Raw genomic sequence first — 23,040 nt, forward strand, 5'->3', positions numbered from 1 at the left:
TTCTTCTCATTTCACAGACAGGCCACCTGAGGCTCAGAGGGAGGGGGGGACTTGTCCCAAGCCACAAAGCCCAGGCTCCTACACAACCCAGTTCCTGTACCAGCTGTAGCCCCCAGCCCCCTATTGTCTGCTGGGGGAGCTAGAGGTCAAGAGTCAATCAAATTTTCAGGCAATGCTTTTTTTTAAAAAAAAAAAAAGTTAAAGGCTTTAAATCACTCCAGCCACCCTCTGCCCCGACGGGGCCCCAGGCAAGGACCCTCTCCCCTCCCAGAAGGCCACTGGGAGGAGGAAATCTATCAACCAGCAGCCAGTATCTGGCAGGACCCCAGGCTAGGTCAGGCAGTTTACCCGATCAGCTGCGCCTGAGGCAGGAAGCAGACAGGGTGGGAGGGGAGGTGGGCCGGAGGGTCAGGTCTACTACAACAGCCAGAGAACTAGGAAGGAGGGCCAGGGGCACCTGAGGCTCAGAGACAGATCTCAGCTTCCTGCCCCCGGCCCTCTATTTCACTGCCCAGAGCCCAAGTCCCTGGGGCCAGTCTAGACAGAACCAGGAAGGCACAAAAAGCACGTAATTTAGTTCATGGCGAAATGCAGGGCAGGTGTGGGGGAAGCCCACCTCCAGCCCCACTGCCTTGGCTACTGGGACAGGGAGGGCTCCAGCAGCTTCAGCACGCCGCCCACCAGGTGCAGGCTGCCTGTGACCAGCACGTGGATGGCAGCAGCCTCCTGGAGGACGACGGCCCCGCTGCCTGCCACAGGGTGGGCAAAGAGGACCCGTGGGGGACTGGGTGGCTGAAAGACAGGGTCCCGGCCTTGACTGATCCACTGCAAGGCGTGGGAAATGCAGCTGAAGACGAGGGAGCTGGCGCTGTGGGTGTGGGCTGGGCGGGGTGCCAGCAGCAGGGGTGCAGGCCCACCAGGCTCCGGGCTGGCCTGGTCCTCGTGCAGGCGGCTCCAGTGTTGCTGGTGTGCAAGGCAGCGGAGCAGCACCTGGTCCAGGGTCACTGTGAAGTTCTGTTGGTCTGCGGGGCACAGGGACGGGCGCGTCAGCGAGGCAGCCGAGGGTCGGGGAGGGGGAAGCACGCTGTGAGCACCTGCGCAATGCCAGGCTTTATACAAGCATCATCTGTCCTTACGGTGGGTGCTATGAGGAAACCGGGGCTCAGGAAGTTCAGTGATTGCCCATCGTCACAGAGCCGGTGAGAAACAGGGCCAGGCAGTTTAGCTTCTAAGCTGGGGCTTCTGCCTACCAAGCACATCTTTCTGCCCTAGCCTTACTGCCTTCATCTGTAAAACAGACAGGGGCCATCACCAGGTTGGCATAAGTACTTCTACAAATGCAGACTCCCGCACTGTCCCCACACAGTCTGATGTGGGGCCTCGGGATCTGTATTTTTTAGATTATTTCAAAAAAAACTTTTAACATGATCCACAGTAAAAAAAAATACATTTTACAGTGGCAACCCAGTACTCACATATGTGTACATATATGTTTGGAACAGAATCTTCATCAAATAATACCTACCCTTAACTTTGTGCGAGACACACTGACACTCTCTTCTCTATTTTATTTAAAATTTAAAAAGCTGGTTGAGACCCACTAAACTGACTTCAAGAACCATCACTGGGTTGTAACCTGCATTTTGAAAAAGAGTTTCACCAACAATTCTCTTTTCAGTATTGCCGTCACATGCAAAATTCACAATGTACCAAAGGTTATTTATTTATACGATAAAACAAACCTAGTTCCTACCCAAGACCTTCAGTTCAAAAGCGCTCACCGTCACCAACAGAGCAATCCACCTCAGGGCCCTCCGCCCCCCGCCCACCGGAGGGACCAGGCCTGTCACCTCTCACCTGCGTTGTCCGTGGATGACACCTCTGTCAGGTTAGGGCAGAAAACGGTATAATCAAACTGGCAGGGCTAGAAGGCCAAGGGGAGAAGCTCAGTGTCAGAGCCCTGAGAGGATGCCCCCTATCCCAACTTCTACACAGCACCCCTGGAGTCCACATACACGTCCCCATCTCTGGAGATGCCCCCCCACCAGCTGAACTGGAGTGATGTTGCATACACCGAGCCACAACACTTCCGTGTCCCCCATCTACCTCAATATACCCTGCCTGGCCTGTGGCCTGGGCCGCATGGCCCCACACAGATGGGGAGACAGAGGCTGGAGCCGGGGGCTGCATTTGCTTAGGGTGACCCAGCTACTGAGCACAAAGGATATGAAGAACAGCCTCAGCATCCTGGTCTGTGACATGGGAAACGATCACTAGGAACCATTTCGGCCCTGACAGTCTAGGGCAGGCTCAGTTTCCCTGGGCAGAGGAGGGCCCCTCCCTATATGCTCTATAGCCCAGTGACTCCTTAAACGAAACTTCAGAAGCAGGTATCCTAGTAGCAGCCCTGTTCTATGGAGAGGCAAATTGAGGCTCAGAAATGCCATCTCTTATCCAGGGTCACATGCTAGCGGCTCAAAGGGCCTGACAGGTGAATCCAGAGCCTGCGCCTTACACGACTCACCTGGTCCTCACTAATCCTGGGCTGGAGTGTGACCATGGAGGAGAATGAGTACAATGACCTGTGACTTGACTTCCCTGTGCCCAGTGCTTTCACATTTAATCCTCAGTACAATTCAGGGGGGAGAGGAAAAATCACTCCCATTCTACAGTTGAGGAAACAGAGGCTCAGGGATGAAGGCACCGCTGCTGGGGGTCAAAGGCGGAACCAGGGCTGGGTTGCCTGCTGTCCATCCCCCAGGCAGCCCCTCACCTGCAGCAGCTTCAGCAGGGCCGCGGAATCCCGGTCCCCAGTGGAGTTGAAGAGCAAGACACGCACCTCAGACCCGCTGTGTGAGTGGTGAGGAGCGGGGGGAGAGGAGGGTCAGAGCGGCGCCTCCCACCCCTTCTCCGCGGGCCCCGCCCCATCCTTCCTCCAAAAACTTCCCGCCTCCCTACTGTCCCAGTCCGACCCCGTCCCTGCGACCCGCCCCATCCTTCCCCGAGGCCCCGCCCCTCCCCACTGGCCCAGTCCTGCCCGGGGCCCCGCTCCATCCTTCCTCAAAGTTCCTCCCCTCTCCACTGGCCAAGTCCCGCCCCCGTCCCCGGTCCCTCCCCATCCTTACCCGAGGTCCCGCCCCAGCCCCGCCTCTGTCCGCAGCTCACCCGCCCGGCCTCTCGCGGCTTTGCAGAGCCTGGCGGAACCAGCGCACGCAGGCCTGCATGCTGCTGGTGGTGTGCGCGCCGTCCAGGTACCAAGTGAGGGGGCCCCGCCGCAGCAACTGCGTCCGGCCCGGCCACTCCGTGTCCCGAAGCCCTGGGGGAGGGGAGCAAGGTAGTCCTCCAGCGGCAGCCGCGAGGCTGCCCTTCTACATCCTCCCACTCCAGTACTCAACTCGCACACACTACCCGCCCCCGCTGCTGGCCGCTCTGACAGCCCAGGAGCCTCTTACTGGGCACTAGCCACTGGGATCAGCTCTTTGGCTGCCTCATCTGGTGGAATCATCCAGGCGGCCCTGAGAGGGGGCTGCTCTCGTATATCAGTCCCAAGTTTCAGGCAGAGAACCCTTAGCTCAAAGAGATTAGGTCACAGAGCAAGTGACACTTGGGGCTGGGATGTAATCCACCTAGCTCCAGGACTGTGTCATGGCCCTGACACGGGGCCTGGCACACAGTGGGCACTCTGGAACCAACTGCTGAAGGGGCTTAACAGCCACGAGGACCTACTGTGTGCTGAAGGCCTCGGGGGCAAGCAAGAAGCTTGGCAATATTGCCATCCTCAAGAACCTCATGGTCTTGTGACGATGGTGACAAGGATGGTAGTTCGGCAGCTACCAGTGGCTGGGCACTTTATCCCGTATCTGCCAGGCTCTGGACTCAGCCCCTTAGTGATGTCACCTCACAGTGCGCCCTATCATCGTCTCATTTGGCAGGTGGGGAAATGGGCTCAGAGAGAGTTCATGAACTCAAGGTGTGGGAAGCTCACTGACTTCAGTCCTTTCTCTTAAGGCACCATCTTGAATTGTCCCCACCCCTCAAACAGGAGACCAAAAGAAACATCTGAAGCAGCCTGGCTGGGCAGGAAGGTCCAACTCACCATGCTGCATGTGGGACGTGGGCTGGAACACAGGTGCCAGGGGCAGCTGCCCCAGGAGGCTTGGCCTGGACGCCTTCAGCTCTCCAGTATCTGGGAAGGGAGAGGGAGGGCTGTGTGGGACTCAGTGTGCTCAGGCCTCACCTAAGGGCCCTCAGAGGCAGGTTCCACGTGTCCCCTGCCCACCCACTCACCTGCCCACTTACCCCGGTAGCCCTTCTGCTGCAGCCAGCAGCGAGCCAGCTGCAAGGCCAAGGCGGCGTTGGCCTGCTGGTGCTCCCCCTCCAGGCCCAGGGTCAGCAGCGGCCCCCCTTCCTCCAGGGCTTCTAGTGGTGGGCACAGGTAGAGGGGACACTACAGAGGAGATGGGCAGCAGCTGGTCAGGGGAGCTGCTGCTGCCTCCTCGGCCAGCAGGCCCTCCCTGATGCCATCAGCCCTTCCATCTTTCCCCATCAACCACAACCCACCAAGTCCTGTTACTAGAACCGAGATGTCCTCCAGCTGGACGAGCACAGATGAGCAAACTGAGGCCCCAAAGGGTAAAGTACCTCCCCAGTCAGCCAACCCCCCACCCAGCTGTCCCAATCAGACTCACTGAGATCTGCTGAGCGCGGTCCCTCAGCACTGCCAGGGGCCCGTCAGGCTGGAGCACAGTGAAGGCGGGGACGCCACACTGTGGAGGACATGGAGAGTGAGCCCAGGGTCCTCCGTCTCCCATCACTGGCCCCCACATCCCTGGTTCTGGATGGCCCACTCAGCCTTCCCCCCCATCAAACCTTCGGGGACCCCTCGATGGGGAAACTAAGGCCAGAGATGGGGCTCAACTTGTTCCAGTCCCATGCAGAGCTGGGACGAGAACCCAGACCCCACTGACGCCCAAGACCTCGTCCTGAGTCAGGAGGATACAAATAACCGTGCCACACCCGCCCCCACTTCCCTGAATCTTGGGGCCCAGGCCATCCATGTACCTCCCTCCCCAGGGCTGCCTGGTCACCTTAAAAATGCCCCCTTTCTGCCATGCGATCTTCTCCATCGTGTCCCCCAGAAGGCCAGTGTGGTCGATGCCAAGAGAGGAGACCCCACACACCACAGGCTTCCTGGGGGAAATGAAGGAGCCGTGATGCCCTGGACCCCGGCCACCGGGCTCCCGGCCACCATCCCTCTCCTCAAGCCGCTCCCCCTCACTTGACAATGTTGGTGCAGTCGTAAGCCCCGCCGATGCCCACTTCCATCACTGCCAGGTCCACCTGAAGAGGATCAGAGGGCATGGCAGGGGGTACAGGGGCTCCCGAATACCACACAGGAGCCCCTAGTCTGCTGAGATTCCCCTTCCCAAGGCCTCGAACACAGGGTTCTGGGGAGTGGTGGGCACACACACCTTCTCTTGGAGGAAGACATGGAAGGCCATGAGTGTGAGGAAGCGGAAGTAGCCAGGCATGGAGACACAGCTGCTGTCATCCTGTGGACAGGATCACATCAGAGCTCGGGGCCCCTGCAGCCTCTGCCCTGGGGAAGATGGTGTCCCGGGATGTGCAGTGCCCTCTGGGTCTACCCACCCACTCCGGGCCCCTTACCCTGCCCACCCACCAGCCCTCTGGCATGGGCACCTTGGTCTCCTCCAGCCGGTGGTAGAGGCGCCAGAAGTGCTTGGTGAAGAGCTCGGGGCTTATGGGCTGCCCATTGATTCGGATCCGCTCACGCACCTGCACCAGGTGGGGAGAGCTACCGAGAGACCTAGGGTCATCAGGACTCCCTTCCCAAGACCCCCAGGCTGTCCCCCTCCCCACAGTCAGACCTGCCTTTCAGAGAAACAAATCTAACTATGTCACTGCCCTACTGAAAACCCTTCTGTCACTTCCCCCTGCCCTTTAGAGAGTCCCAGCTCCACATCTCAGCCCACCAGGCCCCGGCGGGTCTCATGCCACTGGCCTCACCTCTCACACATCCCTTGGTAGTTCCCTGTGCCCCAGCCACTCTGGACTATTATTAGTTCCTCCAGCTCCCCCCCACCAAAATTTTCTAACTCCAGGCCTATACACATGTCTACTCCACAGGTCTCAACTAAGACGGCTCCTCCAAAAAAGAGAAAGGACCCCACCCCACCAGATTGCTCAGGCATGCTCTCTGGGCTCCCACAGCCCCCCATGCTTCCCCCATCCCACATCGATCAGTAACTCGGCCAACATCTGCCCCCATAATGTCTGTCTTCCTGCCCTTGAGGGCAAGGCCCCATCTGCTGTGTTCAAGCTGCATTCCCAGACTGGCCCATGAGGCCACATGGGCCCAAGTCAAAGGCTGGGTTTTTACCCCAAACATTATTTTGGAAGAGAGATTGTTGGCTTATATTTAAATCCTCAAAGGCCCTCTGGTATTATGAATCCACTCCATTTCTTTAATTTGAATGAAGAACTGCTGAGGGAAAACACATTGGTCTGAGATGACCTCAGTCAGCAGGTTTCAGATGCTTACAGAGGTCACTTGACGGAACGGGTGAAATAAAAGGAGGCAAAACTCTTGAAAGCCCCAAGCTTAAGGACCAAATCCTGAGCAATCTACCATCGTGTGAATCCCACTGCTCTACCGCTGACAGGCTTAAGAAGGCAGGTACAGCTCCAGGGAAGGGAGACCCATGTCTAATCACCCTGCCCTCCATCCTCTGGTGTGAGTTTAGATGCCTGAATGCAACCAAGAGGGGGTGCTGCCTGGAGGGCAAAGCAGCAGCTGAGGCTGGCACAGCAGAAGGGCTCCCTTCCGCTGCTCACCAGGGAGGTCTCAACAGAGCTGGCATAAACTACGCTTATTGTTTAAGCCCTTACTAGCCTGGTTTTCTGCTCCTTATGGCAAAGATGCCCTAGTTGATAAATATTTCTATGTGATTTAAAAACTGTATAAGGAATTTAAGTTAATAAAAAGATATCTGAGGGACTTCCTTGGTGGTCCAGTGGTTAAGACTCTGCACTTCCAAAGCAGGGGGCATGGTTCGATCCCTGGCTGGGGAATTAATTAATCCTGCATGCCGCTAAGCGTGGCCAAATAAATAAAAAGATATCTGACAATTCCAGCTGTGTATTTCGTTTATCCATTCAAGTTGCTGCCCCCCTCCCCAATTTCTTTCCATTATGAAAATTAAAGATTGCCATAAACTTGGGCTAACTGGTAAATGCTAATTGAATGTTTGTTGAATGAATGAACACTAGGCAGAGAGACATGCAGCTGAGCTGCTGGGGGTGACCCTGGCCCTGAGGTGCTGGCTGGTTCCAGACCCCCCAGAGAGCTAGGAGACACCACACCCCTCTGTACCTCAGTACCTAAAGAATCCCGTCTTCAGGCCATAGCTTCGGAGGATACGTTCAGTGAAGGCACAGGTGGAGCCCTAGAAAGGAAAGGTCTTGTCTGGGCAGGTCCCCCACCCCCACCCCACCAAGTGCACGTCCTACCCCTGGGTCCTGTGGCTCGCCTTCCCCTTGGTCCCAGTGATGTGAATGATGTTCAGTTGGTCCAAGTCCTCCACCTAGGACAGACGGACAAGGTCCCCGCCTCAGCCACAGGACTCACAGACAGATGGGAACGGGGGGTGGTCAGAGGCCCTCCCCACCTTACCTGCAGCCCACTCCGTGCCAAGTACAGCCTCATGGCTTCCAGCTGTGTCTGGGGGTCACCCCGCTGGCGCTTCACCTGCTCCAAGCAGTTGGCATTGGTCTGAAGGGTGTTGAGTGTGCGCACGGCATCCTGGCAATGAGTCCCCAGGTGGCAGGTTAAGGCTCATTAGGGATCCACAGGGACAGAGGAAGCCAGCATACCAGGGGCCAGGCCAGGGGCCAGGCCTGCCGTGCCAGCCCTGTTTCCCCAGCCTAGAGGTTAGGCACCGGTGAGAAAGAAGTGGCATCTTTCCAGTTCTAGCAGAAATGGGAGCCTGGGGCAGTTCAGACCCACCCAGGGAGTGTCAGGCAAAGCAGGCAAAATGACTAACGGGACTATCCTTGCTTCCTGTTCGGCCTCCCCAGGCTTCACTCTCAGGCTTTTGCCCTCATTCTCTCCATGGTCCACCACTATGTTGGGCCCTTCTTAGGGCAGGGCCAGAACTACAGAAGGGTGGGGTCTTAGAACTGAAGGAATTAGAACTAGGAATTCCTGGAGGCTTCCATGCCCAGGATTGGGCATGAGGATTGGGGTTCCACATTCTGACCCAGAGAAGAGTTGCTTGAAGCAACCAGATCGGGAATAGGAGTCTCAGGGGGAGGAAGGTTGTATCAGGGTCACTCAGACAAGAAGGCAAGTAGGTATAACCTCAGGACTATACTATACTTCCACTTGGGGGGGGTGGAAGTGGGGGTGATGTTTATTTCCCCTCAGGGCCTCAGTGGCTGGTTGGAGGGCCCACTCTCATCACACCGGTGCCACCTGCCTGGCCAGCATCAGGTTCTGGTCTCTGGCAACTGGCCCCTGGCACAGAGCCAGGAGGAAGCTTTCTGTTTTCCAGATTCTTGCACCACCCCCACTGCTCCGAGTCCTGCCTGCTCCCCACTTCCAGGCACCTGGATCTTCATCTCCTGAATCCTAGAGACGCCAACCCAGACCTATACTCTGGATCTCCCAAGTCTGAACTCCTGAATCCCTTTCCCCTCCCCCAACCCAACTGCTGGTTCTGAGTCCGGAGACACTGGAACTCCAGAACCTCAGCTGAGCCACTGGATCTCTTGGTCCTATCACACGGCGTCCCTTCCCACTCTCGAACGCGGTACACTTCAGCCTCAGAATTCCCAAATCCGGTACCCCGGGTCCAACTTCCTGGTGCCTGTCCCCACCTCCGAAATCCAGGATGTCCCCGCCCCCCCGAGTCCCCCAGTCCCAGGCTCTTGGCCCCTCTCTCAGCTGGCGGAGGCCAGATGCCAAGCGCCTCAGGCCCGGCTCACGTGTCATTGCAGGACCTCCCTCCAATACCTGATACTCCATGCCGGGCTCCTGCGGCGCAGGCCACGCGCTCAATACTCGCCTCGCTGCGACCCCGGTTGTTGCACCACGCGAAGAAACCGCTGCCAGGAAGAGAGCCGCGCGCAGGTGGCAGCGTGCCCGCGACATAGTAGAGATGCAACCGGCGGCACGCTAGGCCCGGACCGAATACGCCCCGCCCCCCTCCTGGGCCCGCCCCCGACTCTCCTCCGCCCTCCGCCACTCAGCGTTGCCCAACGAGCCCACCGGCACCAATAAGAATCTGCGGGACGCCATCCTTGTGAGGGGCAGGCCCCGGGGCGGGGCGGAGAGCTTCATTCATGTTTATGAGGGGCACGGTACCGAGCGAGTCCACTGCCTTAGAGAAATACGCGCTCCTTTCGTCATCATCCTCTCAAGCACCCGGCCGCGCCCCGCAAATTAGCCAGTCCCAGTCAGCAGCCCTGCTCCAGGCCAGAACCAGCTTCGAGCCGGGATAGAATGATAGAACTGGCGGACACCTTAGGGAAGTCGCTGAATCCTGGCCCCCAAACGTCCCGACCCAACGCAGAGACCCAGGGCGGCGGGGATGCGGCCTCTGGTCTGTCGAATCTGAGAGCTCGATTGTGGGGCAATAGGGCAAAAACCAGGCACCTACGCTACTGGGGCTCCTAACCGTTCCTGGGCAGCCTGGGAAGGCTTCCTGGAAGAGGCGACATCCTGGCCTCACGAGGCCTGGAGATGGAACGCAGTCAGAGAGCCCTGGGGTGACAGGATGCCAGATCCAGCAGGACCTTGTAGCCTTATAAGAAATTGGATTCCATTTAGATGACAATAAAATGGTTCTAAGGAGGGATGACAAGATCAGATTCGTCATCTGATCAAATGGAATGTGTGGGAGAGCCACCCACGGAGGGGGGAATAATCTGTCATACCTGGGGGTGGAAGACTCCCATTTGTCCTGGAGTTTTCAGAGCTTTTTCTGTCTATGACCTTCTTGGCCCCAACTAGCATGGAAAAAAGTAGTATGTAGATTCCCTTTCTACAGCTGAGATCTGGAAAGGTGTGTGTATTTGGGTGGAGGTGGGGGAATTGCTGCAAAAACCCTCCAGAGAAGTTTCCTCAGATAAAAGGCAGTCCCTTAACAACTGATGGGGTTTCAGTACCAGTAGCCCCTCCCTCTTTCCTGCAGGCATTGGGGATAAATATTTATCAGAGATTGTTTGATTTTGAAATAAACAAATATGTTGAGAAGACTCTGTCATTGGCTGGACTTCCACTTTTCATATCACTGCAGGGTGCCCCACCCCGGCCACACGGGAGACAGACAAGTCCTTTTCTCTCTCGGTGTTCTTTTTTTTTAATCATTGAAACTTTCTTTATACATTATAATTTAAAAACTGAATAAAAACTAATCATAAAGAGGCTTTAAATGATTTCTCTTTTGCTTAACCCTCGCCCCCGATCTCCAACCCCGGTTCTCCTTTGGTAATTCTATTGACAGCCAAGTGTGTGTCCCACGGTTGTCTGTGCTCATGAAATCCCGGTCACACCTAGACATCTATAAGGCCTTGATCTTTTTTGTTTTTGGTTTAGTTTTGGGGGTTTTTTGGTGGCGGGGGGAGGTGGCGCGCCCCACCTGGCTTCCAGGATCTCAGTTCCTAGACCAGGGATTGAACCTAGGCCACGGCAGTGAAAGCAAGGAATCCTAACCAGAATATCACCAGGGAACTCCTTATAGGGCCTTGTTGATGCAGACAAGATTTTTTGTATCTTAACTTTCTTGCTCAACAATAAGCTCATAGGGATCCCTCTAAGACATTTACTTAACAAATAGTTAAGTAGCACCTTTCTGGGCCAGGCACTGTTTTAAACACATTCTACATAGTTGCTCATTTAATCAACAAAACTCTATGAAACATGTGCTAGTATTATATCCTGTTTCACAAGTGAGGAAGCTGAGACACAAAGGAGTAAAGACACATGCTCAAGTCACAAACTCAAGCTTTGAACTCTGGCCCTGGAGTCCTTATTCCCAGCCTCTGTACCTCCTTCCTGCTGCCCTCCCCCACTGGGGGTGAGGGGGCACTGCTAACTCTGCAACAGTGGCTGTACCCTAATGCATCCCCCTCTTGCCTGCAGTGTTCTGCCACAGTGGATAACATCCACACCAGGGGCTTATATTTCTGCAGGTGAGATTGCGCGGAGGGGGACAGTTGGGTCCAGGGGTGTTTGCATTCCTTCCCGCCAACACTTGTAAACGTTGCAGCCCACCAGCTGTGTAGTGTGAGGAGAGCCCCCCTCTTCCAGAATGTCCCCCAGACGACTGGGTGTAGAGTACCCTGTCATTTGTACTCTGCATTTCCCTGGCTGCAGTGAAGTTGAACATCTTTCCAGGCATTTATTTTAGTAAACTGCCTCTCACTCATCCTTGGCCTATATATATTTCCAACATCTGTTCAGCACCTTATTGTCAATTATAAAGCACTTTGGGTATCACAGATGTGAGTCCTCAGTTCTGTCCTCTATATGGGAAGTATTTTTTTCTTGATCTATTAGTGGTGGCCCCAGTTGATTCATTTGTAACAGCGGGTATTGGGGCTCTCGGCCATTCTTCCAAGAATAAGATCCCTGGGAAAATGAGATCCCAGGGGGGAGACTCCCTCCTCATTTGGATGAGTGCAAATCTGACCTTTTCATCCCTCCTTAGAACCATTTTATTGTCTTCTAAATGTAATTCAATTTCTTATTGGAAAATCCCATTGCCTACTTTCCTGAATCTTAACTGATTTCTTTCCCTTTGTTCTGAGCAAAGCAGTCCTGTCAGTTCTCCCCTCTGGCCTGATACAGCCCTTCTCTAGGGTGGGGTGAACTCAACAGTCCTAAAAAATCGTGGAGGGGCTTCCCTGGTGGCGCAGTGGTTGAGAGTCCACCTGCCGATGCAGGGGACACGGCTTCGTGCCCCAGTCCGGGAAGATCCCACATGCCGCGGAGTGGCTGGACCTGTGAGCCATGGCCGCTGAGCCTGCGCGTCCGGAGCCTGTGCTCCGCAACGGAAGAGGCCACAACAGTGAGAGGCCCGCGTACCGCAAAAAAAAAAAAAATCGTTGAACTACACACCTCAGCTCAAGTTGGAAACAGAAATAGATGTAGAGACACAGAAGGCAAGAAACAGCACAGAAAATTCCAGGGATCCTATCTGGTATCATCCCAGTTGTGCAGGAAATTATAACTGGTGACTGGAGCCTTGGCAAAGTCACCCAGTGGCCTTGGGCATGGCACCTGTCCCCTAGACCTCTGCTTCCTCCATGGTCTCCAAGGACAAAATTTTTTTTGGCCGTGCCGCGTGGCCTGCAGGATCTTGGCAGTGAAAGTGCTGAGTCCTAACCACTGGACCACCAGGGAATTCCCTCCAACGACAATTTTCATAGCCAGTGACGCCAGGAAATTTAAAAGGGGAGGGGACAGAATAGATATATTTTCTTTTCCTTATTCAAACGTTTCCTTACTTTTTATTTTGTTTTGAAATTCTAAATATTTTTTTTTTGGATGGATGATACATTATATCATTCAAATAGTCAAAGGTACAAAAAGGACACAGAGAAAAGCTTCCTTCCCACTCCAGGTCTCAGCATCCTTATTCCCCGCCCCAAAGCAAAGTTATGTTTCTTGTGATCTTTCCAGAGACATTTTATGCACTTATAAGCAAATACGAATATATTTTGATTTCCCTTTTATACTCAAAGATAGCAGAAGACTATATACATGAGTCTGCCTTGTACTTTTCCCACATATCTTTATATCCTGGACCTTATTCTGGACTGTGTTGGCACATAAGAGCTGCCCCATTGGCTAATTTGTTTTTTCAAAGCTGCATAGTACTCCTTGTTGAAGAAGTACTGTCGTGTATTTGGCCAGTCTCCTACTGATGGACATTTAGGTTTTCAATATTTTGCCATCACAAGTAATGTTACGGTGGGTAACATCATTTCTTCCATGTGTGAGCACATCTGATGGATAAATTCCGGGAAGTGCAATGGCTAGGTCAAAGGTGATTTGCATTTGACACTTTCATACAGATTGCCACGCTGTCCTCCAGAGGGACAGGACTGGTTTCCACCCCCATGCCCCTGCAGGGCATGAGCCAGCTGCTTCCTCACCAACACACACTGTTAGCCAACTTTGATCTTGCCAATTGCATGGGTGGAAAAGTGGATTCCCAGGGTAGTTATCATTTGCGTTTATTTTATTGTGAAGGAGGGTGAGCATTTTCTTATGTTTAAAAGTCATTTGTATTTCTTTAGCGGTCCACTCCTCTCTTTTGCATCATTGCTTTTTATCTGAAAAGCCACAGATGTTTGTAGAAGAAAATAGAGAAATGTATAAAGGAGAAAATCAAAGGCATCTTAATAGGGCACCTGGAGAGCCACTGTTAGCCTTTTGTTAGCCACTGAGGTGTTCTCGTTCTCCATAAAGAACAATAGAAACAAAGCCATTGTCTGGAGAGCAAAGAAAAGAAAACAAGGGCACAGAGAAACTGGCAAGCAGGTCAGTGTCCACCCACGTGAGGCAGGTCTGCAGGCATGTGTGGAGGGTAAGTGAGGGGCCAGGGCTCCTGCTTCAACCCACACCCTCCCAAGGGGAAAGGACATGAATCCATCCATTCCCTCATTCATTTGATGAGAAATTGTCTCTATGCCAGACCTGGGCTGGGTGCTGGGGACACTGTGTTCTGGGGACAGATGACAAGGCTCTGCTCTTGACGTGCCCTGTCCAGGGGGCAAGAGAATAGTAAAGAATGAAACTTATGAAGAACGAATATTTGCAACCCCTGATTAGAGGCTGTAGGGGCAGGAGGCTGAGGCCCAGAGAGGGATAGAGACAGCTTGGAGCCACACAAGAGGTCAGCAAAGGCACCATGCTGGGCTTTCTAAATTCAGATCTGCCTGAGTTACTGTCCCCTCTCCTGCCTCATCATGACAGCTGGAAAGGACTTCAGAAATTGGCCTTGGCCTCTTCCACCTCCATTTGCCTCTGTCTGAAACACCCTTCCCCTAAGCTCTTCCTCTTTGCTTTATTGGGTGGGTTCTTTTTTGCGGTACGCGGGCCTCTCACTGTTGTGGCCTCTCCTGTTGCGGAGAACAGGCCCCGGACGCACAGGCTCAGCGGCCATGGCTCACGGGCCCAGCCGCTCCGCGGCATGTGGGATCTTCCCGGACTGGGGCACGAAGCCGTGTCCCCTGCATCGGCAGACGGACTCTCAACCACTGTGCCACCAGGGAAGCCCTTAGCTATTATTAAGCACTTATCCCTGTACTTGGCATTGCAATCTCTCTCTTCTTTTAATAAATTTGTTTATTTTATTTATTTATTTTTGGCTGAGTTGGGTCTTCCTTGCTGTGCATGGGCTTTCTCTAATTGCCACGAGCAGGGGCTACTCTTCGTTGTGGTGCGCGGGCTTCTCATTGCGGTGGCTTCTCTTGTCGCAGAGCACGGGCTCTAGGCGTGCGGGCTTCGGTAGTTGTGGCACACGGGCCTATTTGCTCCGCGGCATGTGGGATCTTCCCGGACCAGGGCTCAAACCCATGTCCCCTGAATTGGCAGGCGGATTCTTAACCACTGTGCCACCAGGGAAGGCCTGCAATCTCTTTTAAATCCTCACAAGAATTGTATGAATTAGAGATTATCCCCACTTTACAGGTAACGAAATGGAGGCTCACAGAGGGTAAGCAACTCACTCAGGGTGACACAGCCAGTATGCAGCAGAGCCAAGATACAAACCCAGGTTTTCTGCCTCTAACACGTGCCCCTACTCTCTACCACTTGTCTGGTCAATCTCTGCTGTCAATGCGCTGTGTGACCTTGGGCAATTCGCGTCCTCTCTCTGATCCTGACTCTCAGTCTCCTCCTTAGTAGAACAAGGGTTGAAATGAGTTCTGTCCCAGGTCATAATTTCCAGGGGGGTCTTGATGAGGACAAGAGCCTCCAAAGGCCACCGCACTCCGGAGAGCCTGGACTAGAGGAGTCCTGCTGCCCCTTCGCCGCCCCCATCCAGGGTTCTATGGAGACCAAGGGAGGTTCAAGATCATAAGCAGGTTTACGCAGAAGCCTAGCATTCAGAAGGGAGGTACATTTCTGATGGCCACACCAGGGTTCTGTCCCTCCGATATACATAAGGACTTCCCCACCTCTGAATATCAATTCATATCCAGTGACTTACAAGAAAACACTTTTCTGTCACTGGGTGAAAAGAAACTTGCCTTAAACAGAATTCCATATCCTCAGCAGCACAGCCTCTCCTTATCCTTGCCCCGACTCTGGCTACAAAGGTGTTTAATGGATTTAGTTTATTAGGAGGGCAGAGAACCTTAGAAACGGGCCTCCCTTTGACCCTGCAATTCTACTACTTCTAAAAGTGACCCTGAGGAAACAAACAATTGGAACTGTGCTCAGAGCCCCACATGCTCTGTTTATCGCTCTCCAGTGGCAGGTGACACGGTTGATGACCTGACAACGCCCTCCTTCCTGAAACCCTTTGTTCTCTGGGCTTCCCCGACACCTCCCTCCCCATTCTCCTTCTTCCTTGCTGGCTGTGCCTTACTGGCCCCGCCTTCTCCCTTCCAATCTCCTCACCTTGGCGGCCAGGGGCTCACGCCTTTCTCCAAGGTGGTCCCTGCTGTCCTGGCTCTATGATGATGTCTGACTTTCAAATGTCCCTCTTCGCTGAGATACCGACATGAGCATCTGGTGACCTCCTGACGTCTGCAGGCATTTCTGCCTTAAAACCTGCTGCTCCCCAGACCTTCCCAGCACAGAGGACAGCTCCACCATCCACCAAGGGGCTCAGGTCTAAAGCTGGACTTCACCCTGGGTTTCCCTCCCCATCACCCCTGAGGCCCCCCCACCCCAGCCTCTCCAGGAGCCACTCCCATCCCTCCAGTGGCATCTCAGGCTGCCACTGCAGGTCTACCCTCTAGCCTCCTTCCTGCTGTTCCTCTCGACCCTTACAACCATAACCATTCTCCATCATTTTTAAAGAAACCCAGATCTCGTCTCTCCTGCTTTAAATCTTCCAGTGGATTCCCACTGCACTTAGGATGAGGTCCACACTTTTGATCTTACCATCTCTAACCATTGCCGCCCCCAGCCCTGCTGTCCTCCTCTGATTCGCAACCATGCCAAGCTCATGCCCACCTTTGTGAAAGTCCGCACCTGTGAGCACCTAGCATTAAAAGTATGCATTTAATCCTCCCAACAGCTTTAGGAGTACTGTGATTATCCTCCTTGTGAAGATGGGAAACTGAGGCACAGATGGGTTACGCAGCCAGCCAAAGGTCACACAGAGTGAATGCGTGACAGAGCCTCAGGGCCTTCGCACTGGGGTTCCTTCTGCCTGGAATGTTCTTCCCCTCAAAGTTCACGTGACCGATTCATGATCATTCCAGGTCTCTGCTCAAACGGCACCTTCTTGCCACATTCTTTTCACCATTTACCCTTTTGTACCTTTTGAATTTTGAACCCCGTGATTGTATTAGTATTTCAAAATAAACATTTTCTAAGAGTGTTATAAATCTCGATCTAAGAAGACTCTTAAGGGAACAAACCTGCTGATGAGACAGTATGGACAGTAGGATCCCATTTTTGTTAAAATAATTATAACTTAGAAAACAGCCTGGGTGTTACTTCCCCAGATGGTAACTGTAATGAGCTCTGAGCGGTGAGTCTAGAGGTGCTTTTTTAATATATACATATATATTTTTTTCTTTTTTAAAAATTTTATTTAGGGCTTCCCTGGCGGCGCAGTGGTTGAGAGTCCACCTGCCGATGCGGGGGACACGGGTTCGTGCCCTGGTCCGGGAGGATCCCACGTGCCGCAGAGCGGCTGGGCCCGTGGGCCGTGGCTGCTGGGCCTGCGTGTCCAGAGCCTGTGGTCCGCGGCGGGAGAGGCCACAGCAGTGAGAGGCCCGCGTACCGCAAAAAAAAAAATTTATTTAGAGGTGACTTTTTTTTTTTGGTCGCACTGCATGGCTTACAGGATCTTAGTCCCCCAACTAGGGATTGAACCTGGGCCACAGTGCTGAGAGCTCCGGGTCCTAACCACTGGGAAGCCAGGGAATTCCCAAGAGGTGACTTTTACCTTCCTTTTACTTGTATGTGTCTTATAATTCTTCCCCCGGGAACATGCGTAAGTGGGAAGAAGAATGAATGATTTCTTCCACACTGGGTGGCTGGCACTTCAGAGCTCTCCTTGACCAACCGTCTCGGTCAGCAGTTGGGGACACTGAGGCCAGCAAGGGGCCTGAATTGATCTGGAAGCAGATGTGGCTCCTGGATGCTCCTGGGGTGCTCCTGGGGTCCCCATTCATGGCCAAGAAGGCCCTTTGGAGGGCACCGGACATGTGGCCTGGGGTCTTGAGGTGGGCCACATCACAGAAAGGTTGGTTTCAGCTCTGCCACCTCTCCGAGGGGTCTGAATGCTCTCCAAGCTGGCCAAGCCCTTCTCTGCTCAAACTGAGAGCAGGTGTCTTACCAATTTTCAGAGGGAAAAAAAAGCGTGGAATATTTTTTCTCAATTTTTTATCACACTCTGCAACCACAATTGTCCTCAGCACCTGCTCCCTGGGGTATAAGATTTACTGAGCCTCTTCCTTGCCATTTTACAGGTGAGGAAACTGAGGACAAGAGGAGAGGAATCACCTGTGAAGGTCACCAACTAGCAAGTTGGTTCAAGGATTCAGCTCAGTTCTAGCTCCTTTTTTTTTTTTTGCGGTACGCGGGCCTCTCAGTGCCGTGGCCTCTCCCGTTGCGGAGCGCAGGCTCCGGACGCGCAGGCTCAGCGGCCGCGGCTCACGGGCCCAGCCGCTCAGCGGCATGTGGGATCTTCCCGGACCGGGGCACGAACCCGTGTCCCCTGCATCGGCAGGCGGACTCGCAACCACTGAGCCACCAGGGAAGCCCTCCAGCTCCTTTTGATTCCACACTTAGCCCCTCTGATCAAGCTGGGAATCCCTGGCTTTTTATTTTTTTATATAATATGGATTTTCTTAAATAACAGTTAATGTGAGTTCTTTCTAGACAGCAGCGCTGTGCGGAGACATTTACACGCATATATTTCGTTTGATCATCACACTCACCCTGTGAGGAAGGTTCTGTTCCGGGCAGGACCCATTTCTCAGGGGAGGCAACAAAGGTCTAACAGGGGAAGTGGCTTAGTCATTCACAGGAGTCTGTAACACCCCACGCTGCACCCAGGGCACCCCTGGACCCCGCCCCCACCTGCCCTGTGCCCTTGGACGTGCCTGGTCATCTGGTCAACTGGGCTCTGGCTTCAAGCCAGCTCTCAGTTCAAAGGGTGGCCCTGCTGGTGATGAGGAGTCCTGTGAAATGCCAACCCTCCCCAGCCCCTGGGGCCACCCTCAGTTTTCTCCCCCCTGGTGAGGGGGTCACACCGTGTGACAGGTCACCTCACCTCTCTAGGGTTCTGGCCTCTAGAGTAAGGGGGCCTGGGTGAACTTGCAGAGGCCATAGCTCCCAAACCCTGGCTTCTGGGGCTGCCCTTCCTCTGCTGCTGGGCAGAAGGCTCTGTCTGACACGAGGTCTGGGGAGAAGTGGCCTGCCAGGCGTGCAGCCCCTGGGAACACTGGCTGAGCTGCTGCAGGGCCTCGGACGGCCATCCCGAAGAGGGAGGGAGGCACTGCCTCGTGGTGCCCATTCTACAGAGGAGGAAACCGAGGCTTGGTGAGGCTAAGCAACTTGTCTAGTGTCTGACAGAACCTAGACTCTTGTAGCCCAGCCCAGGTTTCCCATCTCCAGCTCTGGCTGGTCTCCACCAGGGACTGGCTCTGCAGCTTCCCAGCTGGCGGGCCTCGGCCTCGGCCACTCCTCGCCCCCTGAAACCCTGTTTCCTCATCTATAAAGCGGGTGGACACAGTCCTTCCTGCCTCAGAGGGCCGGAGGAGGTGAATGAGGGAGGGCTGGGCCCAGAGCACAGAGCAAGGTCTCCACACATGAGCGAGGTTAGGAATCTTTAACAGGCCGAGTCCTTAAATGCTCTTAACTGCACCTTCCACATCTATGAAATGCAGATAATAATGGTCTCAGATCCATGAAACGCAGACGACAATGCGCACAGGGCCCAGCAGGTAGTAAGCACTTCGATCAATGTTGCCATTATTATTATTATCATTATTAATTATTATCATCAAAATGGAGCTAACAGCCCTTCCTCACAGATCAGTCCGGAGAGTTAAATCAGAAGAAAACCAGTGGGTGTACGGGGCCTGGCACGCAGGAGGACCCTTGAGACGGCCTCTGCCACCTCCCACGCCGGCCGCCGGGTCTCCCCTAGAGACCTCCCTCCAGAGCTTCCCACCTCCAGCTGGGCGGAAGGGGGGCTATGAGGCCTGTGGCGGGGGGGCGGCCCTTGACCACCCCAGGCCTTCAGAACAAGGCTTATGATGACAAGATTTTTCCCTTGGGGCCCCGCAAAGTGTGGGGTTAATATCATCACTAATGGCCTTGGATCCCTGGGGGCTATTTACACCCTTTGTACAAAGGAAGAGTTTAGAGAGGCAGGCCCCCTGTCCAAGGTCACCGTGTTCTCCTACCTGGAAGGAGGCAGCTCTAGCCGAGAGAGGACCCCCGCATGGGCCCGGCCGCTCCATGGGTGCTTCCCACCAGAGCTTCTCAGCCACTGGCCAGGAGGTAGCCAGGGACCTGGCACCTCTCATCCCTGGGCTTCCCGCTCCATGACCGGCTGGGGCACGAAGTGACTCATAGGTGTGGGTACCCCTGCCAAGCCTGCCCTGGGCTGGGCCAGAGAGGGGATGGGGAAGTCGGGGGGATTCCTAAGACCTCGTAGCCTTCTCCCACCCTGATGTTGGGTGAGGGGGGGTGGGGAGTGTGCTGGGAGGCAGGTCTTCCCTGATAGGTCTCTGCTCTCATCCCGGGATCAGCCCAGGGATCTCTCGGCCTCCCTGGCTGTTTTCTGAGCGCAGGACTAGTCAGGACCTCCCTGTGAGTTAAATAACAACCGGCGGAGGTTAAAGGTGAGCAGGCAGAACGGGGTGTGTAGGGAGGGGGCACTTGGGAGACTTCCGGACCTTGGGGCTGGGCTTCCTGCCCAGTGGGGCTGGCTTTATCTGGCCTCTCTTATCACAGCCCACCCCTCTCCTTACCTCTCCTTACCGTTACGGCCATTTCCCTGGCCCTGCCGAGCTGGGATCCCTGGGGAGGGGGGATAGGACACGGGGTGCCCTTGACCTAAGGCGTCCAAGCCTGCCAGGGTGAGGGCTGTGTCACCAAATCATTTGATCAAAAAGATGCCAGGACACAGACCCAGTCCTCGGCCTGCAGGGTGACATCGAGGGCCTGTCCAGACGAGCTGGCAAAGGCCGTTCCCATTTCCACAGCCTTTCCAGCCACCTGCTTGACCGCTAGCTGACTCACTCCTGCACTTGGGAGACTCCCAGGTGCCAGGCTGCCTCCGGGTGATGCCTCCACAAGGCCCTGCCCTCTGGGAGCATTTATTCCTGGCTCCGCACCTCCCTCCACAGATGGGGATGACACCACATCACCCCAGGGTGCAAGGCTGAAGGGGTCATACCCACACCTACCCGGCTAGTCCCAGCCTCCTCTCTGGGGTGTTCTATGGGGAGATGGGGGGGTGGGGAGAGCTCAGAGCCAGAAGCTCCAGGGTTTAGGGCCTGTTTTGGTCGTTTTAAAATACAGTTTAATTGCATGAGTAAAAATATTAATTCAGGAAATATAAGAAAACACAGAGAAGCATAAAGGACAGAACCACCCCAAATAACCATGGGTAACGTTTCAGTGTGATTGCTTCCATCACACTCCTGCAGAAGCAGGAGATATTTTGTAACCTGCTCTTTCCATCTGTTGTCTTTGTGTTGTTGTTATTGTTTTAATACTTATTCTATTTATTTGGCTGTGCCAAGTCTTAGTTGTGGTACGCAGGATCTTTAGTTGTTGCGCGTGGGATCTAGTTCCCCGACTAGGGATGGAACCCGGATCCCCTGAGTCGGGAGCGTGGAGTCTTAGCCACTGGACCACCAGGGAAGTCCCAATCCACCTGTTGTCTTTGGAACGTCTTTCTGTCATAGTGTATATCCTTCGTCCTTTCACGTGGCGGCCAGCATCCCATCACAGGGCCGTGCTCTACCTGTGCCGCCCAGATCCTGGCCAGCAAGGCAGCATCGCCCATCAGCTTGTTAGAGGTGCCCCACCCAGACCTGTGAGTCAGGGGTCGGATGTGCAGTGACTCTGCACGCTCTAACTTATTGAAGCTGGTGGAGGTTTATGCTTTTCCACCTTTTCCACAAGCAAGGCTGCCCTGAACATCATGGACATACTGGGTGGAGGTAGCAGAGAACAGGGTTGGAGCATGGCCTTTCAGGTTCTAGTCCTGGTGTGGCCACTGTACACTGGGCCACGTGGCTCTTCTGTGTACAGGACAAGAATCAACACGTGCCCTCTCTAGTGGGTCATTCCATGACGTGCTGGCTCCCGTCTTAGAATATACAAGACCAGCTCCTTCCCTAATCCTCCTTTACCGTAGATTACTGCTACTTCTTGTCTTTGGTCCCCTTCCTCCTGTTCTCCAGTGAGCCTACTCCTCTCGGCAGGGCTTCATCCAAAGCAATCCACCCAATGGCTCTTGCCAAAGTCATCACTGAGGTCAGTGTGGCTAAACCTGACGGTCAGTCTTCACCCCCATCTTCCTGGCCCATCGAAAGCACTTGTCTAGGTGATCACTACCATGTCTCAAAAACACCCTCTGTCCCTTAGCTTCTGGAACTCACTCTTCCTATGGTCTCTCTCTCTCTTTTTTTTTTTTTTTGGCCATGCCGTGCAGCTTGTGGGATCTTAGTTCCCTGACCAGGTATTGAACCCGGGGCCCCGGTAGTGAAAGTGAGGAGTCCCAAACACTGGACCGCCAGGGAATTCCCTCAGTGGTCTCTTACTTCATCTGTTGTTGTCCTCAACTCCCTGACGACATTGAACACTGGAGTGTCCCAGTGGACCACGTCTCCCTACTCCGCTCTTCCCACGTGATCTCATCCTGCGTTGGGACTTCAAAAACCACCAGGCTGGCAACTCCCAAAGGTGTGTTTAGACTCTGGGGGGCTCTGAATTATATATATAGTTCAGGTATATACCTGCCAACTCAACCTGGATGTCCATCTGTCAACCTCCCATTTACCATTGAAAAACCGTGCTCCAGGGACTTCCCTGGTGGTCCAGTGGTTGACTCTGCCTTCCACTGCAGGGGGCACAGGTTCGATCCCTGGTCCCTGGTCGGGGAACTAAGATCCCACATGCATGTGGCGTGGCCAAAAGAAAAACAAAAACTGCCCAAAAACCACAATCCAGCCTGACCAGCTGCAGCCTTCTCTGTCTCAAGGATGGTAGCTCCGTCCTCCTTCCAGCCAAAGCCTAGGACTCTCAACTCCTCGTTCATTCAAACTCACATCCAATCTGAATGATTTGCCCTCACAGTAACCTATACATCCAAGCACTCCTCACCACCAGCTTCATGACCAGCTTGGTCCAGGCCACCATCATCTTCTGCCCAGATTATTACAATAGCCCTAACCAACCTCCCTGCTTCCATCTTTACCTCCTTAGTTTTTCTCAACATAGTCACTGTGAGTTTTTTCATTTTTTATTGGTATTTTTTTAAATTTATTTTTTATTGAAGTATAGTTGAATCACAATGCTGTATTAATTACTGTTGTACAGCAAAGTGGCTCAGTTATATATATATATGTGTGTGTGTATATATATATATGTATATATTCTTTTTCATATTCTTTTCCATTATGGTTGATCACAGGGTATTGAATATAGTTCCCTGTGCTATACAGTAGGACCTTGTTGTCTACCCATTCTGTATATACTAGTTTGCATCTGCTAATCCCAAACTCCCAATGCAACCCTCTCCCACCCCTGCCCCCTTGGCAACCACCAGTCTATTCTCTACGTCCCTGATTCTTTTTGTT

At 53.8% G+C, this 23,040-nt stretch overlaps 1 protein-coding gene across 4 annotated transcripts; it reads right to left on the reverse strand.

The window, feature by feature from the left end:
- Positions 1-165: 165 nt before the first annotated feature.
- On the reverse strand, positions 166-19,988 carry FPGS (folylpolyglutamate synthase). Of its 4 annotated transcripts, XM_060014107.1 has the most exons (16): positions 19,630-19,743; positions 9,035-9,126; positions 7,694-7,822; positions 7,551-7,604; positions 7,402-7,466; positions 5,701-5,815; positions 5,472-5,552; positions 5,279-5,340; positions 5,088-5,190; positions 4,689-4,766; positions 4,300-4,447; positions 4,097-4,186; positions 3,166-3,316; positions 2,774-2,849; positions 1,858-1,924; positions 166-1,022 (listed from the first exon to the last, which is right to left on the reverse strand). In XM_060014107.1, the coding sequence occupies exons 2-16, from the start codon at positions 9,044-9,046 to the stop codon at positions 637-639; spliced, it is 1,617 nt and encodes a 538-aa protein (XP_059870090.1). In that variant the 5' UTR covers positions 9,047-9,126; positions 19,630-19,743; the 3' UTR covers positions 166-636. The 4 variants fall into 4 exon arrangements, with proteins under 4 accessions (XP_059870090.1, XP_059870088.1, XP_059870087.1 ...); XM_060014105.1 differs by lacking the exon at positions 9,035-9,126 and having other exon boundaries at positions 19,630-19,988; XM_060014104.1 differs by lacking the exon at positions 19,630-19,743 and having other exon boundaries at positions 9,035-11,956.
- Between the last annotated feature and the right edge of the window lie 3,052 nt (positions 19,989-23,040).

The sequence above is a fragment of the Delphinus delphis genome, chromosome 6 (assembly GCF_949987515.2).
Source record: "Delphinus delphis chromosome 6, mDelDel1.2, whole genome shotgun sequence".
NCBI classification, from domain to species: domain Eukaryota; kingdom Metazoa; phylum Chordata; class Mammalia; order Artiodactyla; family Delphinidae; genus Delphinus; species Delphinus delphis.